The sequence below is a fragment of the Panicum hallii genome, chromosome 5 (genome assembly GCF_002211085.1).
Source record: "Panicum hallii strain FIL2 chromosome 5, PHallii_v3.1, whole genome shotgun sequence".
Classification (NCBI taxonomy): domain Eukaryota; kingdom Viridiplantae; phylum Streptophyta; class Magnoliopsida; order Poales; family Poaceae; genus Panicum; species Panicum hallii.
Window position 1 is genome coordinate 1,881,744 of NC_038046.1, and position 25,787 is coordinate 1,907,530.

The following is a 25,787-nucleotide window of genomic DNA, read 5'->3' on the forward strand; positions in this document are numbered from 1 at the left end:
GGACCGAGTGATGGGCCCGTCGCCTCCGCTCCGCTGTCTTGTCTATAAGAAGCGAGCCTTCTTCCCCAATCCGTCCACCCATCACAGTGTGGACGCGTGCGACTGACTGTGAATTGACTGACTTGCCCTCCCTTGCCCAGCGAGAGAGGAAGAGCGATGGCGCCGCGGAAGCTATACGGGATGCCGCTGTCGCCCAACGTGGTGCGCGTGGCCACCGTGCTCAACGAGAAGGGCCTCGACTTCGAGATCGTCCCCGTCGACCTCCGCACCGGCGCCCACAAGCAGCCCGAGTTCCTGGCCCTCAACGTACGTGCCCCCGCCCGCCGGCTTCCATTGCTTTTCTTCTTACACATCCTGATCTGTTTGTTGTTGCGCCCTCCTCGCAGCCTTTCGGCCAGATCCCCGCGCTGGAGGACGGAGATGAAGTTCTCTACGGTATGTAACTGACGGACATCGCTGCTCATTCACCGCTCAGTTGTTTACTACTCGCTGTTCCCCCCTCGCAGTTGATTAATGATTATTATCAGCTCACATGAACCACTAGATCCAGATCTAGAACAGTATCTCCGCTGTACCTTACTAGTTCCGTGATTTATTTATTTTTTTAAAAAAATGAGCCGAATGCTTCCTAGTTGGCTGCTTTGATTCCATCTGTCTGGGGAAAAATTGGTCGAAATTAGACTGAATTCATCTGTCCCAACCTTTGCTGACGCCGATGCCTACCTGTGTCAAATTGAGTCACCAAGCCCTGCCGCATCTGCAATTCTGAACGAGCGCTTCCATTGCATTGCATTTGCATCGCAGAGTCCCGGGCGATCAACCGGTACATCGCTTCCAAGTACAAGTCGGAGGGCCCCGACCTCCTCCCGACCCCGTCGGCGAAGCTGGAGGTGTGGCTGGAGGTGGAGGCGCACCACTTCTACCCCAACGTGTCGCCGCTGGTGTTCCAGCTCCTCATCAAGCCGCTCCTGGGCGGCGCCCCGGACCCCGTGGTGGTCGACAAGCACGCGCACCAGCTCGCCAAGGTGCTCGACGTCTACGAGGCGCACCTCGCCGGGAACAAGTACCTCGCCGGCGACGAGTTCTCGCTCGCCGACGCCAACCACATGTCCTACCTTTTCTGCCTCAGCAAGACCCCCAAGGCGGGCCTCGTCGACGAGAGGCCCCACGTCAAGGCCTGGTGGGAGGACATCGCCGCCCGCCCCGCCTTCAAGAAGACCGTCGCAGGCATCCCCTTGCCGCCGACGCCGTCCGCCTGAGCTCCCGCGCCCGCGTCGAATAAAAAGCTTAGCTTGGTGGTGGTAGATCCGTTGAATAAACTGCGCGTTGGATGTGCTGGATTATGTGAAGAGCGCGGTGGACGCGATGTATGTGGAATTCGCCTTTGCTCCTCACTCCTCACTCCTCAGATATTATTGTGTAATGTGTTTGCTCATCTTGTTGACTTCTAGTAATTGTTCGTGTGATTAGCGGTATGCCAGGTGTTGTAGAGTTGATCATTTGGAAACTTCGTGAGCGCTTTTGCCCCCCTTACGGTTGGTCGCGCGTGGGTCTTTGGGAGACCAAGAAGAAAAAACGCGCTGGTACTAGGACTCCAGCCTGTTGGGCCTGTAAGTACTTGGGCTGCGGACCGCCGCCGAGCTGGTGGGTAATTAGAAAAAAAAATAGTGCTGGGCCATTTCTTCTGATGGACTGGAGCTTATTTTTGCCCGTGTTCCGTCAGCAATCTCCGTGCTGTTCCATCGCGCAGAAAAACAGAATGGCATTAGACAGAAGAGGTTGCGAAGAAACTATTTCCCTCGCAAATCTATGCACATTTGTCAGTGTTAGATATTGGGCTCGAAGAAAAGAAGATTAGAGAGCTCGCCCTTCTGTCCGAGCCCACCACATTTGCACCATTTATCACAGCAGAAATGAACAGGCTCTCTCCCCAATCTATCCCAGTCGCTTTCCAGCTTCTGCTGAACGCCCTTATATTTTGCAACAGAGAAACTAGTAGCTAGCTTTGGTCACTCTTCGTGCCATGTAAGAAAAAAAATGATACGATATCTTTTGGCAAATAACAGCGGATAAGCTCTTGGCCCGGCAATGACCCTGCAACCCAATCTACCCGCTGTGTAACCATGAGCAGGAACGGCGTTGCATCTTATACTGCACTGTCAGTTCGCCCAGCAGGTTTAGGGTAGAATGTTCAGCTGAACACAGAGCTTAGTTAACACACCACAGCCAGGCATGCAGATCTTGAACCGGTGGGAGAGAGAAATTGCAAAGCTGCCTAAGAAAACAAGAAAACTAAAGGCTGCGATGATGATGTACACGGCTTGGAATATATGAAAGGAGAGGAATCGCCGGATGTTCAACCAACAGGTAGGTTCACTGGTGGAGATCATGCAGGAGATCAAGAGGAAGTTGGGCTGTGGTGGCCCCGAGTTAATGTTTAGACACTGCTTTTATTCTCTAGAGATCGAGTTGCACTTTATTTTTATAATATCTCTTCTCTCTTAGATGACATAGCGGTGCTCCTGCAAGGTTTTTTTTTAAAAAAAATCTTTTGGCAAACAGTTGCCTTGTACTCTCGAGACACCGTTCTATTACTCCTACTTGCGTTCCTGTGTCTATATATAAATCACTACCGCGCGCGTTTGGTAAAAGCTCCCCATCTAAACTGGATGGAGGACGATCGAGTAGGTTGCCCGCATATGTAGGATGCCCAGAAATGTTTGCAGGAATGATGCCAATGTTAGAGCTCATTCGATTGGTGTCCGAAAGCACAGGAGACCAAAGGACAGCAAGTCAGCAACTTATATTCTCTGGTGTCCCCATGGGCTTAAAGCATTGTATCCTGTGCACCCACCCATGGATGCATGATGAATGGTCACCATCGAGTACTCTTTTCTTTGGTTGGTACTCTAGGATTCCGATCGACGCCATGGCTACTAGCTAGCCGTCCAAGAGTACAATAGCCATACATATATACATATATATATATATATATATATATATAAGTATCTCTATTCAGTATATACATACTGCTTCTACAATGCTATGCATACCAGACTGACATGATCTAGTGGGAGATTAATTAAAGCATCTTCCATAAAACTCTTTAAAAACTAATAACTGAATAATTCTTTTTCTTGAGGGCGGCAACTGATTAATCCTTGACAACCATGAGACTGAACACAAAGCTTGAGTCAGTACCATCGAAGAAAATTGAAAGGTGACAAAGAACATCGCATGCAAACTTAGTACTACATACCATACTGGACCAACACGCAGAGACACGTACAGCAACCAAATCGATCTATCAACAATGGCCACTCCCTATGCAGGCGCATATAAATATACGTCGGCAAGCCGCGCGTAAACTACACGAACAAACCCATCGATCGATCGATCACACACGTACACACTAGATAGATGCAAGCAGGCTACCCGGCTACATATACGGAGTAGATGGTGATGATGATCATGAGCAAGGAAGCAGCAAGGCCAATCATCCTAGGCGTCGATGACGCGGAATGCGTCGCGGTTCTTGATGACGATGTCGTACATGTGGACGGAGCCGAAGTGGGCGAAGTCCTTGGGCAGCGAGATGAGGTCCACGGAGGTGCGCTTGTGGTACTGCAGCATCCCGCCGTCGCCGCCGCCGGCGTAGTAGCGCTCCCATCCCAGCGCCGCCAGCTTGCGCTCCAGCGACGTGTAGGAGGTGACCACCTCCCCGGACGGCGTGTGCAGCAGCGCCTTGCGCTTCCCGGACGCCGCCGCCGCCGCCCCCGACGTCGGGTTCTCCACCAGCCGCACCACGCCGTTCCGGAACACCCACACGCCCGACATGCTTGCTTGCTTGCTGCAGTAGGGTATTTTATCTTGAGCTTCCGGCCTAGTTAGTCCTCCACTAGCTCTTTGGCTGTCTTGTTTACAGGCGGCGGGGGGCTGGGATGCGGAGGAGGGTGTGGTGGGCGAGCGGCTATAAATAGAAGGAGGGCGCTGATGCCGCCGTGTGGGCTGTGGATCGCGCCGCGCGCGCCCGGGATTCGAGCGACCGGCCGGCCCGGCCGCGCGCCGCGGTACATGTGCGCGAACCGTACTTGCGCGCTGCGCCGGCCGGCCGGCGGGGCCCCGGCGATCAAGATTGGACGGTCCGGGAGGCTTCAGAGCTCCGGCCGGTAAGGTTAATTTGGCTGCCATCGGGATGGAACAAGCTAGCGGCAAAGAATCCGTGCCTGCGGCTATGCCCGCCCCTATGTGGCGAGACATTGTCGTCGATCTGCTTGGCGTGTGTATGCACGCACGTATTGCATCATCATGATCTACGACCACTACAGGCTTAGGGTGTGACCCTGCGCCTACCTATGCACCAAGATTTCATTGACGAATGGGGCAGCAGCAGGGAGGGATGGACGGATGATGCCATGCGTGCACAGTGCGGAGAACAGTGATGTCCGATGGAATCCAATCCTCGATCCACGAAGCTAGCGAGCGAGCTAGGTACCCACACCACACCCACGCACCTAGACAGGCTACGCGAAAGCTAGCTGGCAGGCATGCGTATGGAAGCATCGATTCGCCGCCGATGGATTGCAGCCGATCGAGCGGATAATGCGCGCGTCACGGGTGACAGCAAAAACAAATCGACTGGCGATGGGTCGATGCGAAATTCCCCCCTATCGTCGTCTCAACTCATCTCATCTCTGTTGCTGTCGATCATCCTGATGATGGCTTTACCGTGAGCGCTCCATGGTATGCACGCTCTTGATGAGCGAGAGCCGTGGCCAATGAGGCGGGGGGCCGGCCGGAGCTGGTGGAGAAGACGGCGACCGACCGACCGATCGAGATGAGATGAGATGAAAATATTCTATGGCTCGTGCAAATTAAAAAGGAAACTTATTAGGATCCGATCCCATGCTGGATGGATCGCCCATTTTTGCTTGGCATCCAAGCGATCGAATCAGCACCGTGCACGATCGACCGATCGAAGAGGGATCGATCAGCGTCACCTCGTTATTATCTGGGTGATTATTATCTCCGTCTCGATCGCGCCCGGCCTTCTCCAAGCTAGTGACCTACCTGGTAGTTGAGTGCGAATATGGGATCCCCAACCTGTGGCCTGCGACTCTGCGTGCGTGCGCTACAGAATCTGCGGCAGCCTTTCCCCCGTGTCTGCCCAGTGTGCCTGCTGCATGCCACAGCCAGCCTCTGCCTCACGGGCCTGGCAGACTGGCGGTGGGCCAACGCCTGCCGCGCTTACCGCCTTTCCCACTTGGCTAGGGCGTACGAGCGGTACGGACGTCGGCCAGGCAGGGCACACTAGTGCAATTGCAACCATGGAGACGCAGTGAAACGGATCCTGGGTGACGCGCGGGGTGGTTTCTTTTCTTCTTCTTTTTTGAAATAAAGTGGTTTCTTTTTTGGAAGCGTAGCGGTGGAGGCTCGACTAGCCCAGGATGATCAGATCTCGGACAGCATGCATGCATGCAAGCAGGTGGCAGGCTAGCATTGATGTGATCAATGATATTACTCCAGTCCAGAGAGTTTGACCGCGGCCCACGCACTCTGGGATGCATGGGCTCGCACTCACCGTCGTCCCGTCTCCATCCCGTCCTGCGCGCGTGGCGCAGGCGGAGGTCTTGGCCTGATGGCCATGGGGGGGATCATCCTCTGCCAGTCTTCCTTACGCGACAGCTGTGCGCCTCCGGCCTGTGCCCGCGGACGCGCAGCTAGCGGAGCGCGTCCGCCGGCTCGCCAGTCGAATTTATTAATCATGGCGCGCGGCTACTACGTACAGGGCGCGCGGTGCTGTGCCCGCGCGTGGTCGCCGTGGCCCTGGCGCCGGGAGGAGAGGATAAGCCCGTGGCCGGCACATGCACGCGGCGGCTCCTCGTCCGGTCGCCAAGATGCCAAGAGATCACCAGAACTCTCGAATAGGGCCGGAGCTGCATGTTCGGTGGGCTGGAGCAGGTGTAGCCATCTGGGCCAACTTGATTATCATGACATGAACGAAATGGGCCTACTTGACTTCATGGGCGGCGCCGCCTATCGTGACTTGATGGGCCTATGCGGACTTGATGATGGGCTCGCAACATATTCTCTTTGGAAGATCGGCCACGGCCTTTGTCAAATAAAAAAAAAAGAATCTTCGAATCAAAAAAAGAAAAAGAAAAAAAAGGCTCTGCTTTTCAGTGTCGCTGCTGCCATCAGCCAAACGCGCACCGCTGCTGGTGGCCCGTCCCGCGACGTACGTGTCCATTTCTTGCGTCTGAATCTTCTCCACCCCACTGACCGCTGCCGGCCTCCCGCGTCCCGCCATTCCAATCCTTATCACCTGCCTTTTCCATTTTTCTTTGACGGAAACCTTGCGTCTTTCCCTCACTGCCGCTTTCCTTCGTCTTCGCCCTCCTTTAATTTGCTTTCGCGAGCGTGCAGCTAGCGGTCTGTGCCGTCGCTGTCCGTGGTATCTCTCCTGTTTTTACAGCTAAGCCAGGAGGAGGAGGAGGAGGAGGAGGGAGCTTTTGTTTGTGTTGATGGGAGGATCGGAGGAAGGCGAGAGGAAGAAGGAACTCGGCGAAGAGACGGCCATGCCAGTGCCGGGCTGGTGATCCGGCATCTTTCTTGGAAGCGTCACCGTGTTCGTGACAGGAACGGAGAATCTTGGGAGAGAAGAGATATGCGTCGATCGAAATGTGTGGTAGCTAGAATCCGTGTGGTTTGCTGACGCACGATCTCTGGTCTTGATTGTTTGGGCAGCTGGTTGGCGCTTTTTTAAGGATCTGTTCGCACGTGCTCAGGGATGTCCTAACGCATGCAGCCTCATCATAACTACAGTAGCTAGCAGCTCAAGACCTTCATCGTCTTGGCAAAGCTATGCTTCCATAGCGATATATAGGATCTTTCCCAAGCCCCTTGTCGAAAAAAAAAGGATCTTTCCTACTCAGCTGCTTGTTAAAAATCGACGGTGCTAGACAATTTAAGGGTCAATCAAGAGTTTCCTTTTCTCGTTTTTTTTCCTTAAAAAAAGTCTCCTTTTCATTTTCATTTGTTTCGGAGCGCTGCAGCGAGATGCACGGTTTGGATGTCACAATCTCTTGTCCTTTGGTTGAACTTTCAGGCTCGCTCCAACGCTGATGTTTACATCCCCATACGTCGATCAATGTTTACTCTATTCTCGGCGTCGTCTTCTCTTCTGGCAGTCAATATATAATAATAATAATCCACTCTCTAAGCACATTCAGATTCAGTACTAGTTAGTTTTTAGAGTTCAAAAATAATAGGCATATATATATATACACACACACATATGTAGATATATATACATATGTGTGTGTGTATGTAGACACACACACACACACACACACACACACACACACACTATCCACATTCCGCAGCTAGTGCGTGATCGCCGAACAGCAACTTTGGCAAGCACTCACTATATGTGACGGATAATCCATAACCGAACAGAGTCATATTTTAGGAACACAGCATAAGTTAAGGGCATACATAAATAAGCATTCCTCCGTCCACGTTTCCGCATTCCAGAATTCAGCTTTTGCAAATGTGGCCAAGCACCGGCATCCATGTGCGACTAATGATGGCTCAAGTAAAGCGAGAAACAATTAACTAAAACCCCCCCCACGGACAGCCAGCAAGCGTTGTCAAAAAGGCTAGCTAGCTCGCTCGTCCGCCCCTGGAGTCGAATCGATGCTTTCTTCCGCTCCTCCGTGCAAACAAAGGCGTCGCCTTTCTGACGAGGCAAAACGAAATTGACCCTTCAGTTCCTTGGCACGGCCGGACAACTAAAACATTAACAAAGCTACTCGTACAAAAAAAAAAAACCCCTGCAAGAGCAGCGGCCATGCAATGTTTTGGTTATCTGGCGTGACGAAGCTGGCCACTACGAACCCCGGCGCGGTTGCCCGCAACGCTAGAACACTTCTGTGGGAGGGCAAGGAATCTCGGCAAGACTTCATTCCATGGGAGGGGTTTACTGTCCTCACGAGTCATGTCGCTGCATGCAATCTCCTTGCTCTTTGTGTCTGTATTTGTAATTGTTATTAGAAGCTAGTGCCGTCTCCTTCAACGAGCTGCCTTCGCTTTTGCTTGTTTAAGACGACGTGAAACTTTGACTGCATGCACAGTAATATTTAGTATGAAAAAATCAAGGTGTTGAAAGCGTACAAGGGATAGGGACGCATTCTTTTTTTGGTGCTATAGTTTTTGAGGAGAAGAGCATGCGCGGACAAGAGCGATGAGATGTGATATGGTTGGCGTTTATATAGGATTGTCAAGCTAAGACCACTGCATGTGTACCAAGGAAAAATTGCATGCATGCGTACTTTGTCTTTGTCCGAACATAACCTCTTTTTTTTTGTTCACTAGCGTGTCCATTCTATCGAGGGGAAATCTTTGATGACTTTCTCTGAGCACACGTATCTAAAAGGTCTCGCTCGGCTAATACCATATGACGACTGAACTTGCACACAGATGTGGATATATATTACATGAAGATTAGATGAATCAGTCCATGCATGCTGCGTGTATCAATGTTAATGTTACTCAATCAGTCTTATGGAATGGAGGAGGAGGAAAATCTAGCTCTATTACAGGTAGCACAGCGACCAGCAAAAGAAGAGATGTCCAAGTGTCATTCTCCAAACAAAAAGCAGCTTTAGTTGCCATCATCAAAATCTCAGCTCTACTGTACAGCTCATGATGAGCTCTGAAACAAAGAAAGAAAGAAAGAAGGAAGGAAGGAAAGAGAAACAAAGAAAGAGAGAAGAGCGCTACTGGCTAGTACCGAACCATCACCACCTCCATACGTTTGGTTCCACTTTTGACAGCCATCTTTACCTCCTCCCCAAGCCTCAAAGGGTGTGTGGTGTGCAGTGGCCAATTTGTAAAGCCGCCTCCCCTAGTCACGAACCGACTCAAAAAATCACTAGGCTTCTGTATGGGGGGCTGTTTCCATTCCTTTCGCCCGTTAAACTAGTGGGGAGTATAAAATCTCCCTCGGCCCTTCCCCACAGTTCACGACTCCACCACACACACTTTCCCCTCCTCTCGTCCTCCGGAGAGCACCTCCGCCTCGCTCTCATGGCCTCAGAGCCTATAGAGTGCCAGGTACCTATATTATTCTCTCTCTGGGCCTGAATTTTCAGTAGATGTTTTGACTTTTCAGAGCAATTCTTCTGGTCACTGGTCTGGTTCTTGCTCAGAGGTTTCCCTGTTCGAGTCACTGATTTCTATTTTTATTCCCTTTTTGTTGGTGATGTTCTTTAGGGCTAGTGGTTCATGGTCTGTTCTTTCAATTGATCATCTCAGCGTGCTCATACTCTGTTGGTTCGTGTGTCCTGTTTCAGGTCCTGGTGTTGAGGGTATCCATCCACTGTGAGGGATGCAAGAAGAAGGTGAAGAAAGTGCTCCAAAACATTAATGGTAAGTTCTGCTTGATCTCAGAATTGTAGTGTACAACAATCTCTTACCATGTAGTAGTTGCATATTTTTTAGCTGCCTTCCAGAGAATTCCTCATGCCGCAAAAGCTTTTGGGTCTTGAACTGAATTAGTATTTCACACTGAATAACTGATAGGAGGTCGCTTTGTTTGCAAGCAAGTGCCTCGTTTATTGTATGAACATCCAGAATCCATGACAATAAAGTGAACACTGGACACAACAAACCGTACTAAAGTTATGTTCTTATGATCTTGAAGGCGTGTACCGATGCGAGATCGATGCCCGGAGCAACAAGGTCATGGTGACGGCCTCAACGAAGCTCGATCCCTACGTCCTCGTTGCCAAGCTGCGCAAGTCCGGCAAACAGGCCGGCCTGTGGCCCGAGCAGCCGATACAACAGCAGCCACCACCTGCTGAGAGCCAGAGCCAAGAGCCCAAGAGCCAAGCCGACGAGCAGAGCAAACCCAACGAAACTGCCGAGAAGCCGGGCGCCGACAACGCCGACGCCGCCGGGGCAGAGCCGAGCAACCCCCAGCCTCCACCGGAGCCTAAACAGAGCACCGCCGGCGAGACCCCAAAACAGGAGAGCAAGGAAACCTCCGGTGCCAATGCGAACGCCAGCGGCGAGGCCGCGGCGGCAGCAGAGGCGCCGCTGCCGCAACCCAGCGAACCAAAGGGGAAAGCGAAGCAGCAGCCTCCGGAGCTGGAGAAGCAGCCGGTCGACGCCCGGGTGACGGTGGAGTACGACCGAGGCGTCGGCAGCAGCTACGGGAACCACATGCCGCCGCCGCAGCATGTGGTGATGAGCTACAACCAGGCGCGGCCGAGCATGAGCGCGTCCTACTACGCCCCCGCGCCGGCGCCGGCGCCGGCGCCGATGGCGAGGCCGGGGCCGTCGCAGGGCTACATCGACGAGCAGTACACGCCGTCCTACTACGGCCGGCCCTCGCCGTACGAGCCCTACTACTACAACGCTCCTCAGCCGTCGCCGTATCGCTACCAGTACCAGTCCGCTCCGTCGGAGGACTACTACTACAGCGCGCCGCCGCAGAGGAGCGCCTTCTCCCCGCCGCGGGACGGCTACGGCGACATGTTCAACGACGAGAACGCCAATTCTTGCAGCGTGATGTGAAGGTGGAGGAAGGAAGCTAGTAGCTCACTGTCCCGTGATCGAGCACGGCTATATGTTGCTAGAGGTAGTAGAAATTAGTACACGTAACCAATATGTATTAGCACTGCTCGGGCTTCATGGCGCTACAATAAGATGAGTTGAGCTTGAATGCAGGGAGAGCGTGAGGGGCTGATGGAACAGCTCTGGTGCTCATCAGGGCAATTTTGTAACATTTGACTTGGTTAAACTGGAGGTATCCAATTTCTTCAAATCCAGTTGAGAATTTTGTACAGAAGAAATATGGGCAGAGGCACTAGCTATCTTGTACCGTTGTTACCTTGTCAATCTTGCACCTGACATTGTGCTATCTGCTATGTCGATCAATCAGCAGGTTAATTAACTGAATATATTTCAGAAGTAGTGTTGATCTTTCTAGAATCCCACTGGGGAAGAATAGCTAACTCCATTTTGAAGTTACTTGGAAGTTCTCAAAAGAACTGAATGAACAGTCTTTAACTTTTTTGTTGTTCCTTAACCTTTCATTTGAAACTTCCTACTGCTCCTACTATTTGCTTCAGAGATGGGCTTCGGGGATCATGCATTGACTCTTTTCTCTTCTCTTCTCTTCTCTTCTCTTCTATCTTCTTTTTTTTTTTCTTTCTTGAAAAGCTATGATGCATTGACTCTGACCCGACCTGAACATAGACTCATCCAGAATGGAAGACAAGAGCGGCAGACAAACTGTGAACCCGGATAAGCTTGCCCCAAGTACAATGCAGAGTGCACATGCAGGCATCATGATGCAGATGGAGTAGGAGATGGCAGCTGAAACAAGAGCAAGAAAGTTCATGACCCTGATGTGGGGTCTAGATCACTAGATGGCGGCTGCAACCAAAGTGGAGGAAGGAACAGATAAGGGCACAGGTGCAGAGCTTCAGAGCCTGCAAGTGCATGACAGTATCAGACAGGGCCACAGGGACCTGGGATCTCTGAATATTCTCGGCAGCTAATTGCTAGGGTTCTAGAGACGAGAGAGAGAAACAAACAGAGGCATTTGGGATTGACACGCCTCTGCTTTGGGTTTGCCGGAGGGACACCAATTATGGATTCCAAAATGCGGTTAGCTAACTGACGCCGATGGTTGTGCGCTTTCTTCATGGTCCTCCCCATGAAAGCGAGTGAAAGCAAAGGGGCTAGTACGTTAACAAAACTGTTTCTTTAACCCAAAGCAAAGCTGGCATGAAAATTGCCGTCACAGTCTGCCATTTAGGAAACAGGGACTGCTAGTTTAAGCTTGTAGTTCCTCGAAAAAAGGTTTAAGCTTGTAAACATGGTGCCTAAGACGTATCTGATCCCTGTCTGAGAAGAACTGGCCCAAATATATATTTTTTCCTCTCAGGAAAGAAACACGAGTCAACTCAGAAGTCAGAACATCAGCAATAAATTTTTGGAGGAAAGCAAACAGCATAGTTTGGGAACGTATCATGAAGCGCGTGGCAGAGGTAAGGAGCCGGCCCAAAAAGGTGCAGCTTTTGTTCAAGTGCTGGGCTGTTAAAAAAACGGTCAACAGCCTAACAATCTGGGCTGCTTCTTCTATACAAACGGCCGTTTGGGCCTATTATGGGCTCAACACTCTGGGCTTCTTCTATACCGTCACAGCCCACAAATGCAAGTGTTGCTCCCTGGCTGCTGCTCCCTCCGTAGATAAAACTAATGCAATTTTCGCATATCTAGAAGTTAGATAATTTTAAATTTAACTAAATTTATATAAAATAGTATTAATAATTGTAATATAAAATAAATATTATTAAATTAATCATGCAATATTTTCATGCTAAATTTATTTGAAGATATAAATGCCAGTAATTTTTTATATAAATTTAGTCAAACTTGAAACTGTTTGATTTCTTAGGATGTAAGAGTTGTATTTTTTTTGGAATGGAGGGTGTACTGATACTTCACTGCTGTGAAGTGTGAAGTGGCTTATGGGTAACGGCCAGCCGGGCATGCCCCATTTGAATAACTGAGGGTGCGTTCGTTTCCTAGTGTCTAAAGTTTAGAGGTGTCATATCAAAGAGAATCTTGTCATTTAGAAGTATTAAATAAATTCTAATTACAAAACTAATTGCAGAACTCCAGGGCTAATTCGCGAGACGAATCTAATGAGGTATATTAGTTCATGATTAGCAGCATCACTGTGGCAAATTATGAATTAATTAGGCTCGTTAAATTTGTCTCGCGAATTAGCACCCATCTGTGCAAAAAGTTTTATAAACAGATTTTATTTAATATTTCTAAATAGCAAGATTCTTTTTGACGTGACAGGTCTAAACTTTAGAGGGGAGGAAACGAACACAGCGTGAATCTAGCCAGGCAGCAGCATATGAAGATGGCAGGGGGAGCAAGGAAAGCCGAGTCTGAAACGCCGCTGCATCCAGCAGCTCGCAGATCTGATGAGCAGACGACGAGACACGCAAAAACTAGGGCTGGACTGGAGCATACATCCAAGCAAGATATGGTAAGAAACGCGGCGCCGGCACGTGCTCCCGGCCCCCGACGTGCCAGAAGCAGCCGGCGCGAGCTCTGGCCTCATGTGCCCGCGGCGCGGGCGCGGACATGGCGCCTCCCCCCCACCGTATAATATTAATGCCCGCGCGGCAGGCGTGCCATGTCGCCATGGATCGGGGTCGCCCATGATCGCTCGCCGGCCACTGCACATTCATTAGCCGTTCGGCCTCGCTGCAAAAGCAATCCCCCCACCGCGCCGCGAGAGCGCGTGCGAGCAATGCCGCTGCCGCGCCGCGCCGCGCTCGCCGTGGCCGCCGCGGTGCTTCTCCTGGCCGTGGCCGTGGCCGCGCCGCGAGCAGCCGGACAGTCGACGGCGGCGGCGGATCCGGACGGCTGGGCGGCGGCCGCCGACCGCGGCGCGGCGGGCACTGTGGAGGAGTGCGCGGGCGGTGGTGGCGGCGGCACGGCCAGGAGGGAGCTCTGGGGCAGCCAGTACATCAGCTACGACGCGATGAGCCGGGGGCGGGTGCCGTGCTCGTACCGCGGCGCGTCCTACTACAACTGCCGGCCGGGCGGGCCGGCCAACCCCTACTCCCGCGGCTGCTCCCAAATCACCCGCTGCAGAGGCTAGCCAGCGATCTGGCGGCCGGGTCATGGTCGGTCTCGTCTCGGTTCTTGCAGCAGCAGCAGCAGCTTGTAAGGCGAAACCCCTTTCCTCTTCTTTTCTCTTCTCTTCTCTTCTCTTCTCCTTTCGTGTTCTACAGCTGGGTTTTGAGAGATGGATCGATTAGTTGACAGGGAGCAAGCTTCTTCTTGCCCCATATTTTGTAATTGGCATTATTAATAGGCGGCCCTAATGATTCGTTATGTTCGTGCATACAATGCTTGTAATCTTCCATGTTCATTGGGGTGGCGAACTTGATCCCTCTTGGCTTGCAATTGGAGACTAGTAACATCAATTCAGGGATACTTGCACAAGATGTGGAAAAAAAGGGGGACATCGAGCCTCGTCTCTGCTTTTCATCAGATGGAATCCAATCTGATCAACACACAAGTGGTCCTGATCTTGTCCTGTTATTTGTTTTTTCACATGGAATCTGATCAGTTCGTGCACCGACACTCTTTGCGTGGGCGCACTTTTTGCAGCCCAGATCAGAGAATGGGGGACAGATTGAGAAATAGCAGCCGCGGCAGCAGTAGCATGCTTTACAGGTTAAATTTGGGGGTGAGTCTGTGGCCCCTGGAAATGAACAGTTGAATTCAAGTTTTACTGGAGCGTTCGCCTTTGCTGAAAGCTGAAAGCTTTGCTCGATCGAGGATTGCAGTGTATCCTGCAGCAGAAGGATTGCAGAAAGCACCCGTGGTGTGGGCTAGTGGGCTTAAACCCACAATCTGAAACAAACCCAACACCACCATCTCCCCCAAACGGGCCCAAATCATTATCATCACGTTTCTTTAGGGTAAATTATCATCACGTTGTTGTAACCCCGCGCGCTTTTGTGTCGTCCAAATGGGTGGGCTATCAGAATGTCCTTCTGGGCCATGCCTTTCAACGCTAACAGCAAGACATGTGGGCCGGAATGACAACGCTGCTGGGTTCGACCTCGCAAACATTTGTGTTGGGTGCGGATGCGCGTGAATGGAAGGAAATGGGAAGTGAAAGCTTGGAACATGGAACGTGTAGCTATGGCAATGCCACTGCTCAAAAAGAAGCTATGGCGAGTTGCCACTGGGTAAAGTACCGAGGGCTCCGCTAAACGCGGCAGCTAAGCACGATTGCAGCTACCAAGTCAACTATAATAAGCCTAAGCTTCTTCTTCCCAAGACGAACGGCCAAATAAGTCAATACGATGCCACGAGGCAGATTGAACTTCAAAGGATTCTGGCTAACAATGTAATTTTTTATCAAGCACGTTACCACCGACATATTTGCATAAATGCAACGTTATTGCTTACTCCATCCGTTCTGAAATATAAGCTATTGAAGGGTTCAAAATTTATACCCAAAGATATCGTAGGACTTTTGGATAAATATTAAAAGAAATTATTTAATTTTTCTTGACTTTTAGTTGCATACCTACCTTTTCTACTCCTTCTTAATTTTAGAAACAACTTTAATTATAGCCGTTAAATGAAGAGCTTTTAGAGGGTACATGTATTTTTTCTCTCTCTCCCTTAATGCTAGAGTATCTTATATTACACGATAGAGAGAGTATTTCTAGACAAAAAGTGCACTGATCTTGTCACGTCAGGAATACGTCTTAGCTCTTAGTAGGTGTTTTTTTTTTGTTTCCTGTAAATCTTGACTCACCATGATCCTCATCAGCACTCGGCCTAGATGCCAGGCTGTCAGGATTTCGATCCGAACCAAAAATCTTAGGATCCTATTATCCTACCATGTCAACTTGGATTAAGTAGGTACACTCAAGTTTACAAAAGTAAGTTAAATATGAAAAAAAACTTCAGGTTTAATATAAAACATTTGTAGTTCCAAAAAAATCTGGTAGAACCATACAGTTCGATTCTATCAGGCAAGAACGTCTTGTACTTAGGATCCCAATTCTAACACCTAAACACCTAAATTTGAATTAGAGATGGTTGAATAGGCCCAGTTTTTGTTTATGCTTGACACTTGTATGGTAGGTAGTTCATACCCGCATCAGATCTAGAGCAGCTGCTTATAAAAAGGGTCAAGTGATTGCGAATTTCCACACGCCCCTCTCAAATTTTTTTAACCAACTCGTCCTCGGATCTTTAAGCTGCTAGCGCTGCCACCGGCACCCCGAGACACAAGCAGAAACACTGACAAGCACGACAGGACTGCAGGGCAGCATTCTACTGCAGCAGCAAGGCCCGGCAGACGGCAGCCAGTCGGAAGCGCACGATGCCGCCGCCGCCGCCACGGAGCCGCGCGGCGCTCGCGGTGGTCGTCGCTGCCGTGCTCCTCATCGTGGCAGCCAACCCGCAGCGGAGCGCCGCCGCCCACGGCCCCGGCGACAGCGTGGCCTCCTGCACGGGAACGGTGGGCGAGTGCGTGGACGACGGCGCGGTGGCGAGGAGGGAGCTGGGCGGGAACGGCTACATCGGCTACGGCGCGATGGGCGCCGGCAACGTGCCGTGCTCGTACCGCGGCGCGTCCTACTACAACTGCCGGCCGAGCGGCGCCGCCAACCCCTACTCCCGCGGCTGCTCCACCATCAACCAGTGCAGAGGATAGCGATCGGGCCGGCGACCTGGGTCCATGGCGCCACGATCTGATGAATGCTAGCTCCGCCTGCTCGTTCAGTTCTTGCACCTTGTAAGACAAAACCTCCAAGCTTTTTTTTTTTGTTTCAGTTTCGATCTTTTGGTGAATGGTGGTCTTGAGTTCTGTAGTTGACACGGAGCAAGATTATTGCTCCATAACTATTTTGTAATTGGCATGCATTAAATGGATACCTGATTCTTCGTGCAATTCTCAGTCACGGGTCTCACCTTGGTCTTTCTTGTTTCGGCCGATACATTCCTCTAACTACGAGTACGAGCTACCAATTGTTCGTTTGAATGTTTGATGGTCCACAGCGGCTCTTCACCATGAGCTTGCAACAAACGGTTAGGAATTCATAAGGAAGTGATTCTAAAAGAAAAGGGAGGTTTGAGTTTCACTTCAAATGTCTACTAGCAACGTAGCTGAGTTCCACTATCAGGCATTATATTCTGTTTTGGAACAGTGAAATGATCATACATCATGTCAAGAACAATTGCACACATTTTGTAAAGTAATGGATTAATTTCAAGTCATTATACGTGGAAAGTTGAAAAGGTAAAGCGACGCAGGCTGATTAAGTACCGACGTTTCCGCTAAATGCAGTAACTAAGCACGTTTCCAGCTAGCAGCAGGTCAACTACAGTAAGCCTATAAGCAGCTCTTCCCTGGAGGTTCCAGGCCAAAATATTCAACAAGGTGCCACGAGGAAGGTCGACCTATAAAGACACCCGATATGCTAGTACTACCGGCACCTACATATCGTTTGGCAGAGATCGAGCTGCTCTTGAAATTAGCCTGAGATCGAGCTGCTCTGGAGCTCTTCCAAACAACAACAACAACAACTTAATCTTGTATCCCAAGCAAGTTGGGTAGGCTAGAGATAAAACCTACAAAAAATAAAAATAAGAAACACAAAAAGGACATAAGCCAAAGAAAGAGTTAGGGGTTAAACAAAAAGTAACAAATGTCACGGTTCAGGTACGTTAATTGCTAATCTCCAAGCGCTCCTATCCATAGCTAATTCCTTAGCGATATTCCACTCCTTAGTCTCTCTTAACCGTCTCGTCCCAAGTTAGTCTAGGTCTACCTCTACCTCTTTTTTACATTATCGCCCCGCTTTAAAACTCCACTACGCACCGGCGCCTCGGGAGGTCTCCGTTGTACATGTCCAAACCATCTCAACCGATGTTGAATCAACTTCTCATCGATAGGTGCCACCCCGACCCTATATCGAATCTCTTCGTTCCGGACTCTATCCCTTCTTGTATGCCCGCAGAACCAACGCAGCATACGCATCTCTGCTACACTCAGTTGCTGGACATGCATGTCGACTTTTTGTATACCAACATTCAGCACCGTATAGCATCGCTAGGCGAATCGCCGTCCTATAGAACTTACCTTTTAGCCTCTGTGGCACCTTCTTATCACAGAGGACGCCCGAAGCCTGCCGCCACTTCAACCAACCGGCTGAAATTCTATGCCTAACATCTTCATCAATGTCTCCATCTTTCTGAAGCATTGATCCTAGATACCGGAAAGTATCCTTCTTGACCTTCGAGGCTAACGTCTCCATCCTCATACCTAGTCGGGCTAAAGTCGCACATCATATACTCGGTCTTGGTCCTACTCAGTCTGAGCCCCCTCGACTCTAACGTGTGTCTCCACAGCTCTAACTTCATATTAACCCCTGCCCTACTCTCGTCAACTAGCACCACATCATCAGCAAAGAGCATACACCAAGGGATATCACCCTGTATATCCCTTGTGACCTCATCCATCACCAAAGCAAATAGATAAGGGCTAAATGCTGACCCCTGATGTAGTCCTATTTTTAATTAGAAAGTCACTGGTATCGCCATCACATGTTCGAACACAAGTCATCGCATCCTTGTACATATCCTTGATGAGGGTAATATACTTAGTTGGAACTTTTTATTTTTCCAAGGCCCACCACATGACGTCTCTCGGTACTTTATTGTACGCCTTCTCTAGGTCAATAAAGACCATGTGTAAGTCCTTCTTCTCCTCTCTATATCTCTCCATCGACTGTCGTACTAAGAAAATCGCCTCCATGGTCGACCTCCCAGGCATGAACCCAAACTGGTTTTGGGTCGCCCTTGCCAATTCTCTTAGGCGATGCTCGATAACCCTCTCCCAAAGCTTTATCGTATGGCTCATCAGCTTAATCCCCCGGTAGTTAGTACAACTTTGAACATCTCCCTTATTTTGGAGCTCTTCCAAACAGTCAATGAAAAAAAAAGTTGATTTGTAGGGGTTTTATGATATTTATTATCCAAAGAGGAGAAGACAAGAAACATATGTGGGGAAAAAAATCGAGGCCAGGACTGACTAGAGAGCAGCGATCGGTTTCCATTTGTTCCATTAATCCAGAAGCATGAGCATGGCCCTATGCACAAATATTAAAAAAAAACGTAATAGCTTTCCGTGATCCGAACTCCTGAATGTGTCAGGTCCTCAACCAGCAATTCAGCAGTCCTAACGTGTCGATGCAAAATTTCCTGCAGCCGCGGTGGCCGGAGCCGGGCGGAGGTGCATAAAAGTGGCAATTTTACAGGAATGCCGTGATTGCTTGGTGGTGCATGAGATATTTTAGAACGCTCTCAATATAAAATATATAGGAGTATTTTTTAAAAAACTGCGATAGGTTCCTAAATTAATCCTATTCAATTTACTCCCACGATTTTGTCAATCGATCTAATTTACCTCTTTACCTCTTTAGCAGTGTCTTTTTCCTCCCCCCAAGGGAGTAGCAGACATCCCATCTACTAAAAAATATAATATGAATTTTTCATTACCTTTTTTAGGATTATGCCCGCAACAAACATGTGCAGTAGCTCTGACAAACAGTGTCATTTTAAGGCCAGAGAAACGACGTAGGAAAAAAAAAAGCTTTACCTCAATACCAGATGTTTATAAGATTTTGCGAAGTGGATGTCCCTCGTTCAATTGTTCTAGGTTTTCTTTTTGCCCATGAACTCGTGCTACTGGCTACACTCCGTAAAATTACTGCAATGGTGAATGGTCAGCATAACATCCATCTAATAAAGGACCGTGTCATGACAATGACTTTCCATTTGAAAAACTCAAACAGCTGCTATAAGTCCACATGGACCCAATTTGAGTCCAGAGCTTAAAGGTTCACCTATACATCAAACACGAGCGACTATACAACCCTTATTACATACTTCGAGGGCATGAGCACATGATTAAGCAGCTCAGCATTTGGACGAGATATATATGAGGAGAGTTATTTTGTAGGTGTCAACTACATACACTGCTGTGATATCACCAACCTTGCAAGGTGTTTTGTGCAACTGTTGTTTTAGACGAGCTGGACTACTGCAGCGATTCGCAGCGCGCCACCCTGGAGAAGATCCGCAAGCTCATCAAACAGTATAGCAGTGCGCCAACCCCAGCCCTTTGGGGCTTTTGGTAGCAGCGTCCCGGCCTGCTTCAGGCTTCCGAATATCATGACCTCTCTCTTTGATGGACAGATGAGCTACGAGCAGCAAACAAATTGGCAAATTAGGCCATATGCACAGTACCTCGGCAACAAATGATGAATAGATGAAAAGACGATAGTACCTGATACCGAGCAGTAACTTTTTCCCGGGGGTCGACGTACATGTGAGCCTAGGGAATACAAGTTGATCAGTTAAGTGAACCATAATGTCCACTGACAAGTGAATTCAGTAAATTACTCACCTTCCTCAAGGGGTCTAAAAACTCAGCCTTGCGTCGGTGGAGAAAAAGTCCTGCATTGCCAGTTAAAGTGGTACAAGACATTATTATATTTGGACAGTCATGAGAGGCAAGAGTTAAGCATGTGAGAAGATGGTAATAAAAAGAATACCAAGGGTGCGTCGCCCATGAGGATCCTCATCATTGAATGCCTGAACACTCACCTGCAAATAAGTATACCACTTAGCTGGATTTAGGCCATTATAGAAGGATGGATAGATTTAAGACAACAAAGCTAACCTTCCACAGAGAGCCTGCATAAAATACTTCAGACGAATGTTTCACCTGACCATCAGCAAGCCTGTGCACATCCTCAAACTCAACCCTGTGAGCAGCAATAAGCTGGTCAAGTCATGCCAGAAAGGAATCAATGTGCACATCCAATTCTAGGTCATTACTGCCTACGATGATAAAGTATAAATACCAGAACAATGGCGGGCTAGCCTTATCATTTTTTATGTAATATTTTGTTTTATTTTTCTTAATCCTGCCATGGCATATTTATCAACAAGGCGACAACCCAACTGGTAATCTAGAAATAAACTTTGAAAGGGCTTGGGAAATATTACTTGACATTCAGGAAATGAAAAGTTTTTCCTGGAATACTGTCTACTCCCTCCATCCTGAAATATAAGACATTTTGCTTTGTCCTAAGTCAAAGCAGTCTAAGTTTGACCAAATTTATAGAGAAGAATATTAACATCTAAACACATCAAATAAGTAAATTATGAAAATATATTTCATAATGGATCTAATTATTCTAATTTGATATTCAAAATATTATTACTCTTTTCTAAAAACTTGGTCAAACTTAGATCAGTTTGACTTAGGACAAACCAAAATGCCTTACATTTCAGGACGGAGGGAGTATACAAAACAAAGTAATCTTACCCAAAGCGGAAAGGAGGAAAATGGCTAAGTGGTGTTTTCATGTCTAATGATATAGTTGCGTCCTCTGCAGTTTCCCAATCTGACCCAAGTTCATGCTCCTTTGACTCCTGCATCTGGACAGAAGAACCACCTGGAGTGGAAACAGATGCAACACTGCGATGTCTTGTCTGCATGCCAGTCTCAAACATACTTTCAGCCTGCTGATGGGCAGCATTGTTTTCTTGGCTAAGATTAACCAATGCAGTCAAACCATCTGCTGAAATATCTCCATTGCGGTCAATTCTAGGTTCTGATTCATCATTGGCAAATTGCTGACCATTTCTTGAACCGAGCCCATAAGGGACACGGGAGAAGACATAACGTGTAGGAGCCCAAGCTGCACCAGGCACATTTGAGTTCCCTCTTCCAATACCAGCAAGTCCATCAACTGCTCCTCTTACGTTAATACGGACAGGCCCAAGCACACCATTCCCATCACCCTGGGCATCTGCAAGATAGATATTACCAACTGTGCCAGAAGCACTGCTCCGGTCATGCTCCTGCCTGTAGTGTGTATGCGAGCTCACATACGCTTGCTTGCAAGCACAAGAATTACTAGTAAGGCAACAATTTCTGCAAGTATCAGCAACTATCGCTTGCACTCTGTGACACAGAAGCATCTGCAGTAACAAAGCATCAAAGTTTCGGTCATAAAAGGAACAATGTACTACAAGGCAGAAATTAGAGTACATACCTGTAGCCAAAGACCATCATTGACAGCTTTGCAAGGGAATCCAAATTCTTCAAGTTGCTTTCGAACGCTTAACAGCGCATCAAATGACATGTTGCAGTAGAGAAGAGAACCCCTCTCAAAGATATTCATAAAAGCATTATATTCATCAGTAGATAGACAAGAGCCCCCCCTAATGCATCTAACTTGCCGCCGTCCAACAACCCTACCACCCCAAAGTGGTGCATTAGGCCTCCCCCACTCAGTAGGAACAACCCCATTACTGGAAGTTCGTGAGAAATAATTCTTAGTTTGCTCACTAGAAAGCCAGATGCTTTCATTAAACTGATATGAAGTGCTTTCTCCAGATGGTCCTCCAGTAGAACAATCATTCTCCATCCTCTTGGAAGCTTCACCATTCTAAATTTCAGAACAACAGCAGAGTCTTAGTGCAGTTTTCATGCTTGATGTTAAGTGTAGCATATTGAACAAAAGGCAGTTGTGCGATGGGGTATGATATGTTATTCCAGGGGATTACCATATCTGAAATAGCAATAATGCTATGGGCAATTTCAGTCCCCAAGTTATCATGCAACTTCACGTTCTGCAATTCAGACTCAATTAGCTGTTCCTCGCCAGGTTCATTCATTGGAGACTTCCCCTTCCTCACGGATCGATCAGCATTCGGTGAGTTTGCTTCATTTCCACTAACTTGTAACTCACACACAGTAACCTTTGCAAGTAGAGTAAACAATGCTAGTTCAAACCTTCAAGTACCAAGATAAGTTGTCATCACAAAAGGGGCTTGTAATATCATTCAGCAGACAGATAAACACAACACATACCGTTTCTCTTCATTAGGGACCCACAATTCGTCAGACGTAAGGAGAGCATGCAAAGTTTGTGAAGAAAGCTTTGGTAGCACCTTTCAAGAACAAAATAAAATAATACTGTGAGTAACAAAAAGCCCAGCATGTTGACAATTAATATAGAAAGTATATTGAATAACAAATCCCAGCCAAGAATACCCAAACATGCAAGCACGCATGTTGATAAAAGAAAAAACTAAACTCAGATAATGCAACATATAATAGTTTTCTCAGCATTTTTTGTAACCCAATGGCCTATACAATCCCCATTCACTACAGAATAGAATACATGCTACTTGATATAAATGCCGAAACAAATACTCAGATAATTCATGTAATGCGCAGCAAGACATTGCTGGACTTCAAGGCATGGATATGGTCTTTAAATACCAAAATAAAAAAGATCTAGAAGAAGTCAACAACAATATCTTGAAAAGTTTCCATGGTATTTCAACAGCAAAGGTCCTAAAAATGATAAGTACCTCTCGTAGTTCCAGTGTGGCACTTTGACAAAGATAACCCCAGCAGGCACTTCTGACACGTTCTCCATGACTACCATAGTCTTGACTTTCAGCAAACAACTATTGTCAATAACAAAAAGTTAAGACCAGGGCAGATGATCAAGGAGAAGAAGGCAAATATTTTAATTTAAAAGACAGTTGATCTCATCAATTATCAATGTATACAGATCCAAGAAAAAGCTATACAACAGTAATGACCGTACCTGATATTGTAAAAAGTTTGATGTCCAAAGCTCAGAAATAATAAAATCTGTACATATTGTGCATAAGTCCTGCAATTGACCATATCATGTGAGTCAAAATAACATAGCAGAATAAGGCACAAAGGAAAATTACCAAATAAATAACTAAAATTGGACCTGAAGATCCAGAAATGATGCAGCTGCGAGCACCCGAAATGCATTGTTATCATTAAGCTTGGGAGGTTGCCCATAAAGATATGCCAGAGCAATTGCAATTGCCTCTGAATCAACATTCGCATCATCAATGTGCAAGACCACAGTAGGTGCTCCAGCCTCTCTCCAAGGACCATGTAGCATATTCCTTTTGGTCGTTTTTATAAAGAAGTTGTTAGTATTTTACTCATTTTTAATGACAAGAACATTATATGTGCTAGTAGAAAATAATGTAAGAAAAAGGCAAAATGGATAAAGTGTAGGAATGGATCAAGCAAGATTCCTTTTGAACTCACTTTGCTTTTGCATATAGAAATAAATGCAGCATCAAGCCAAAGCGCAGAGACCATAACCATATGGTTAACGTCTAGTTGAATTGTATCATATAGGAGAAAGACTAGATCTCTAATTTTCTCCTAAAATGATCAGGGAAATATGTGTGCACAAATCTGGTAGGATCCCTATAGGGAGGAAACTATGATTTCGTTTTTCATGTACCACAGCCCACAATACAGTACTAGTTGATGCATATGCTCCCATCCACAAATTCTCACCTTGAAATTTCAAGGAAACACTAGCTAGTAATCATTTGGTCAGATCAGTGTCAGTTTCAATAATGATTCACACCTAAAGTGGGAATATGGAATTTGGAAGTCATGGAAGGAGCAAACTAGGTTCAATTGAACCGAAGGCTCAACAAGACATGCCAGCCTATCTATAACACAGAAGACTGAGTACAAATTAAGGTCTTACAGACTTTAAGGCTGTAATCGGCATGATATTTGCATAATGGATAAGGTCAGATTCTAATACTAAACATTTCAAGAGGGATCAGAGCACATGAAAATTTCACAGGGAAGGGATCGAGACGTCCCAACCACGCAAGTACGCAGCCAAACAGACAAAAATGTCACTTAGAAAATGCAATTAAGTACTCTAGGCAGTTGCAGACGATCAGATAGCAACAGACACTTCAATTCCCATGGAATCGAAGGCGGCAGGAGCGTCAGGGCTCTGCATTCGAAAGCTCACCTGAAGTAGGCGCTCCGGGAGAGGATGAGGCGGTGGAGCCGGTAGGTGGCGCCCATGGCCTCCACGACGACATCGGAGAAGGCCCCGGAGCCGAAGCCCTCCGCCTGGATGTGGTCGCAGAGCGCCGCGAGGTTGCAGTCCACCGGTCGGAGCTCGGCCGCCGCGACCGCCACCTCGTACGGCCGCGGCCCCGGCGGGGCGGCGGGCAGGGGAGCGGCCGGTGCGGCCCCCTCCTCCGCCGGCGGCGCGGGCGGCTGCGGCGGGGCGGCCATCGGGCCTGGGGCTAGGGTTTTAGCGCAGGCGTGTGACACGCCGCGTGTCGGTGGGATGGGGGAGTGGGAGCAGGGGTGGGGAGAGGCGAACGAGTCGGGAGGTTGAAGAAAGGCGAGGGAGGAAAAAGGCGATCGCTCGGGTTCGAGGAATGCGCTACGGTTATTGCAAACAGTCGCCAGATTTTCTTCTCTTCCATTGTCTTTTTTTTTCCTTGCCTAACAAAGAGAGAATTTTTTAGTGATCCTCAAGATGTGGTTAAACAAAACTAGTATAGGACGATAAAAATAGGAAACATTTTATTTCTCGAGGGAGTGTGTCAATGGGGTGAACTCTTAATTTTTTATTTGTTGGTAATGTTCCCTACAATAAACTCGAGTCAAGTTCATTCAAAAAAAAAACAAACAAACTTGAGTCAATCACTACTAATATTCCCTAGAATATAGTTATTACATGGTAACGTTCAACTAGCCTGTCCGATAACATATTTCATTATATTCAATCTGAATATATGCATGACATTTGGTAATTATATGCATAAACAGTAAGAAGTAGAATAAATTTGTGACCATGACTACACGATTTATAAACGTGAGCAACATGCAAATTTTAGAGCTTGATATTTATCTAAACGCAACCTACGATCACTGAAACTCGAGTAACCAATTTAATGAGAGAATCTATTAAGTTCGCGGTTCGACCAGACAATGCTGATGGCAGACGCACACCGGCTTGTCACCACAGATTTGAAGTCGGCGAAGGTGCTACGTTGTAGCTAGACGCTCAGCTCTATGATAGAAGTGCTGAGCTGCAATTTTTCATATAAAAAAAGTGGGAAAGCGTAAATCCATATGCACGTCTTATGATATATTCTGTAAACGAATCCGTGTATCATGAGACAGAAACGCGTAAAATGAAACCACCCGTTTTCAGAATGGGCGCTGGACTATATAACGGAAACTCGGAGAAACGATATTATGATTCCAGATCTTAAACGGCCGATGGCAGGGGCCAATCAGGGCA

At 47.9% G+C, this 25,787-nt stretch overlaps 6 protein-coding genes across 6 annotated transcripts; 4 read left to right on the forward strand and 2 right to left on the reverse strand.

The window, feature by feature from the left end:
• The first annotated feature begins 62 nt into the window (after positions 1-62).
• LOC112893030 (glutathione S-transferase 3-like) lies at positions 63-1,507 on the forward strand. Its single transcript, XM_025960169.1, has 3 exons — positions 63-306; positions 387-435; positions 805-1,507. Exons 1-3 carry the CDS (start codon positions 157-159, stop codon positions 1,257-1,259), a joined length of 654 nt encoding a protein of 217 aa, XP_025815954.1. The 5' UTR covers positions 63-156; the 3' UTR covers positions 1,260-1,507.
• A 1,666-nt stretch (positions 1,508-3,173) lies between these two features.
• On the reverse strand, positions 3,174-3,952 carry LOC112893029 (flowering-promoting factor 1-like protein 2). Its single transcript, XM_025960168.1, has one exon. It carries the CDS (start codon positions 3,835-3,837, stop codon positions 3,502-3,504), a length of 336 nt encoding a protein of 111 aa, XP_025815953.1. The 5' UTR covers positions 3,838-3,952; the 3' UTR covers positions 3,174-3,501.
• Positions 3,953-8,967: 5,015 nt separating this feature from the next.
• Positions 8,968-10,892, forward strand: LOC112895657 (heavy metal-associated isoprenylated plant protein 35-like). The gene is made up of 3 exons (XM_025963638.1): positions 8,968-9,117; positions 9,357-9,432; positions 9,707-10,892. The coding sequence occupies exons 1-3, from the start codon at positions 9,091-9,093 to the stop codon at positions 10,579-10,581; spliced, it is 978 nt and encodes a 325-aa protein (XP_025819423.1). The 5' UTR covers positions 8,968-9,090; the 3' UTR covers positions 10,582-10,892.
• Positions 10,893-12,970: 2,078 nt separating this feature from the next.
• Positions 12,971-14,037, forward strand: LOC112895164 (protein RALF-like 22). The gene has a single exon (XM_025963070.1). The coding sequence runs from the start codon at positions 13,229-13,231 to the stop codon at positions 13,697-13,699; it is 471 nt and encodes a 156-aa protein (XP_025818855.1). The 5' UTR covers positions 12,971-13,228; the 3' UTR covers positions 13,700-14,037.
• Positions 14,038-15,952: 1,915 nt separating this feature from the next.
• LOC112895849 (protein RALF-like 22) lies at positions 15,953-16,285 on the forward strand. The gene has a single exon (XM_025963847.1). It carries the CDS (start codon positions 15,953-15,955, stop codon positions 16,283-16,285), a length of 333 nt encoding a protein of 110 aa, XP_025819632.1.
• A 3,090-nt stretch (positions 16,286-19,375) lies between these two features.
• On the reverse strand, positions 19,376-24,912 carry LOC112894625. The gene is made up of 13 exons (XM_025962390.1): positions 24,495-24,912; positions 23,427-23,610; positions 23,271-23,339; positions 23,029-23,127; positions 22,523-22,602; positions 22,216-22,444; positions 21,702-22,097; positions 20,969-21,627; positions 20,318-20,402; positions 20,190-20,241; positions 20,042-20,091; positions 19,922-19,969; positions 19,376-19,835 (listed from the first exon to the last, which is right to left on the reverse strand). Exons 1-13 carry the CDS (start codon positions 24,764-24,766, stop codon positions 19,659-19,661), a joined length of 2,400 nt encoding a protein of 799 aa, XP_025818175.1. The 5' UTR covers positions 24,767-24,912; the 3' UTR covers positions 19,376-19,658.
• Between the last annotated feature and the right edge of the window lie 875 nt (positions 24,913-25,787).

Excerpts from the sequence above, each read along its gene's own strand:
- LOC112895849 (XM_025963847.1), top strand. The coding sequence starts at position 15,953 with ATGCCGCCGCCGCCGCCACGGAGCCGCGCGGCGCTCGCGGTGGTCGTC.
- LOC112893029 (XM_025960168.1), bottom strand. The coding sequence starts at position 3,837 with ATGTCGGGCGTGTGGGTGTTCCGGAACGGCGTGGTGCGGCTGGTGGAG.
- LOC112895657 (XM_025963638.1), top strand. The coding sequence starts at position 9,091 with ATGGCCTCAGAGCCTATAGAGTGCCAG. Across the intron at positions 9,118-9,356 it reads CAGAGCCTATAGAGTGCCAG|GTCCTGGTGTTGAGGGTATC; the intron begins GTACCTATATTA and ends GTCCTGTTTCAG. Across the intron at positions 9,433-9,706 it reads AGTGCTCCAAAACATTAATG|GCGTGTACCGATGCGAGATC; the intron begins GTAAGTTCTGCT and ends ATGATCTTGAAG.
- LOC112893030 (XM_025960169.1), top strand. The coding sequence starts at position 157 with ATGGCGCCGCGGAAGCTATACGGGATGCCGCTGTCGCCCAACGTGGTG. Across the intron at positions 307-386 it reads CCGAGTTCCTGGCCCTCAAC|CCTTTCGGCCAGATCCCCGC; the intron begins GTACGTGCCCCC and ends CCCTCCTCGCAG. Across the intron at positions 436-804 it reads CGGAGATGAAGTTCTCTACG|AGTCCCGGGCGATCAACCGG; the intron begins GTATGTAACTGA and ends TTTGCATCGCAG.
- LOC112895164 (XM_025963070.1), top strand. The coding sequence starts at position 13,229 with ATGTCGCCATGGATCGGGGTCGCCCATGATCGCTCGCCGGCCACTGCA.
- LOC112894625 (XM_025962390.1), bottom strand. The coding sequence starts at position 24,766 with ATGGCCGCCCCGCCGCAGCCGCCCGCGCCGCCGGCGGAGGAGGGGGCC. Across the intron at positions 22,603-23,028 it reads CCACACTGGAACTACGAGAG|GTGCTACCAAAGCTTTCTTC; the intron begins GTACTTATCATT and ends TGTTCTTGAAAG. Across the intron at positions 22,098-22,215 it reads TTATTGCTATTTCAGATATG|AATGGTGAAGCTTCCAAGAG; the intron begins GTAATCCCCTGG and ends TCTGAAATTTAG.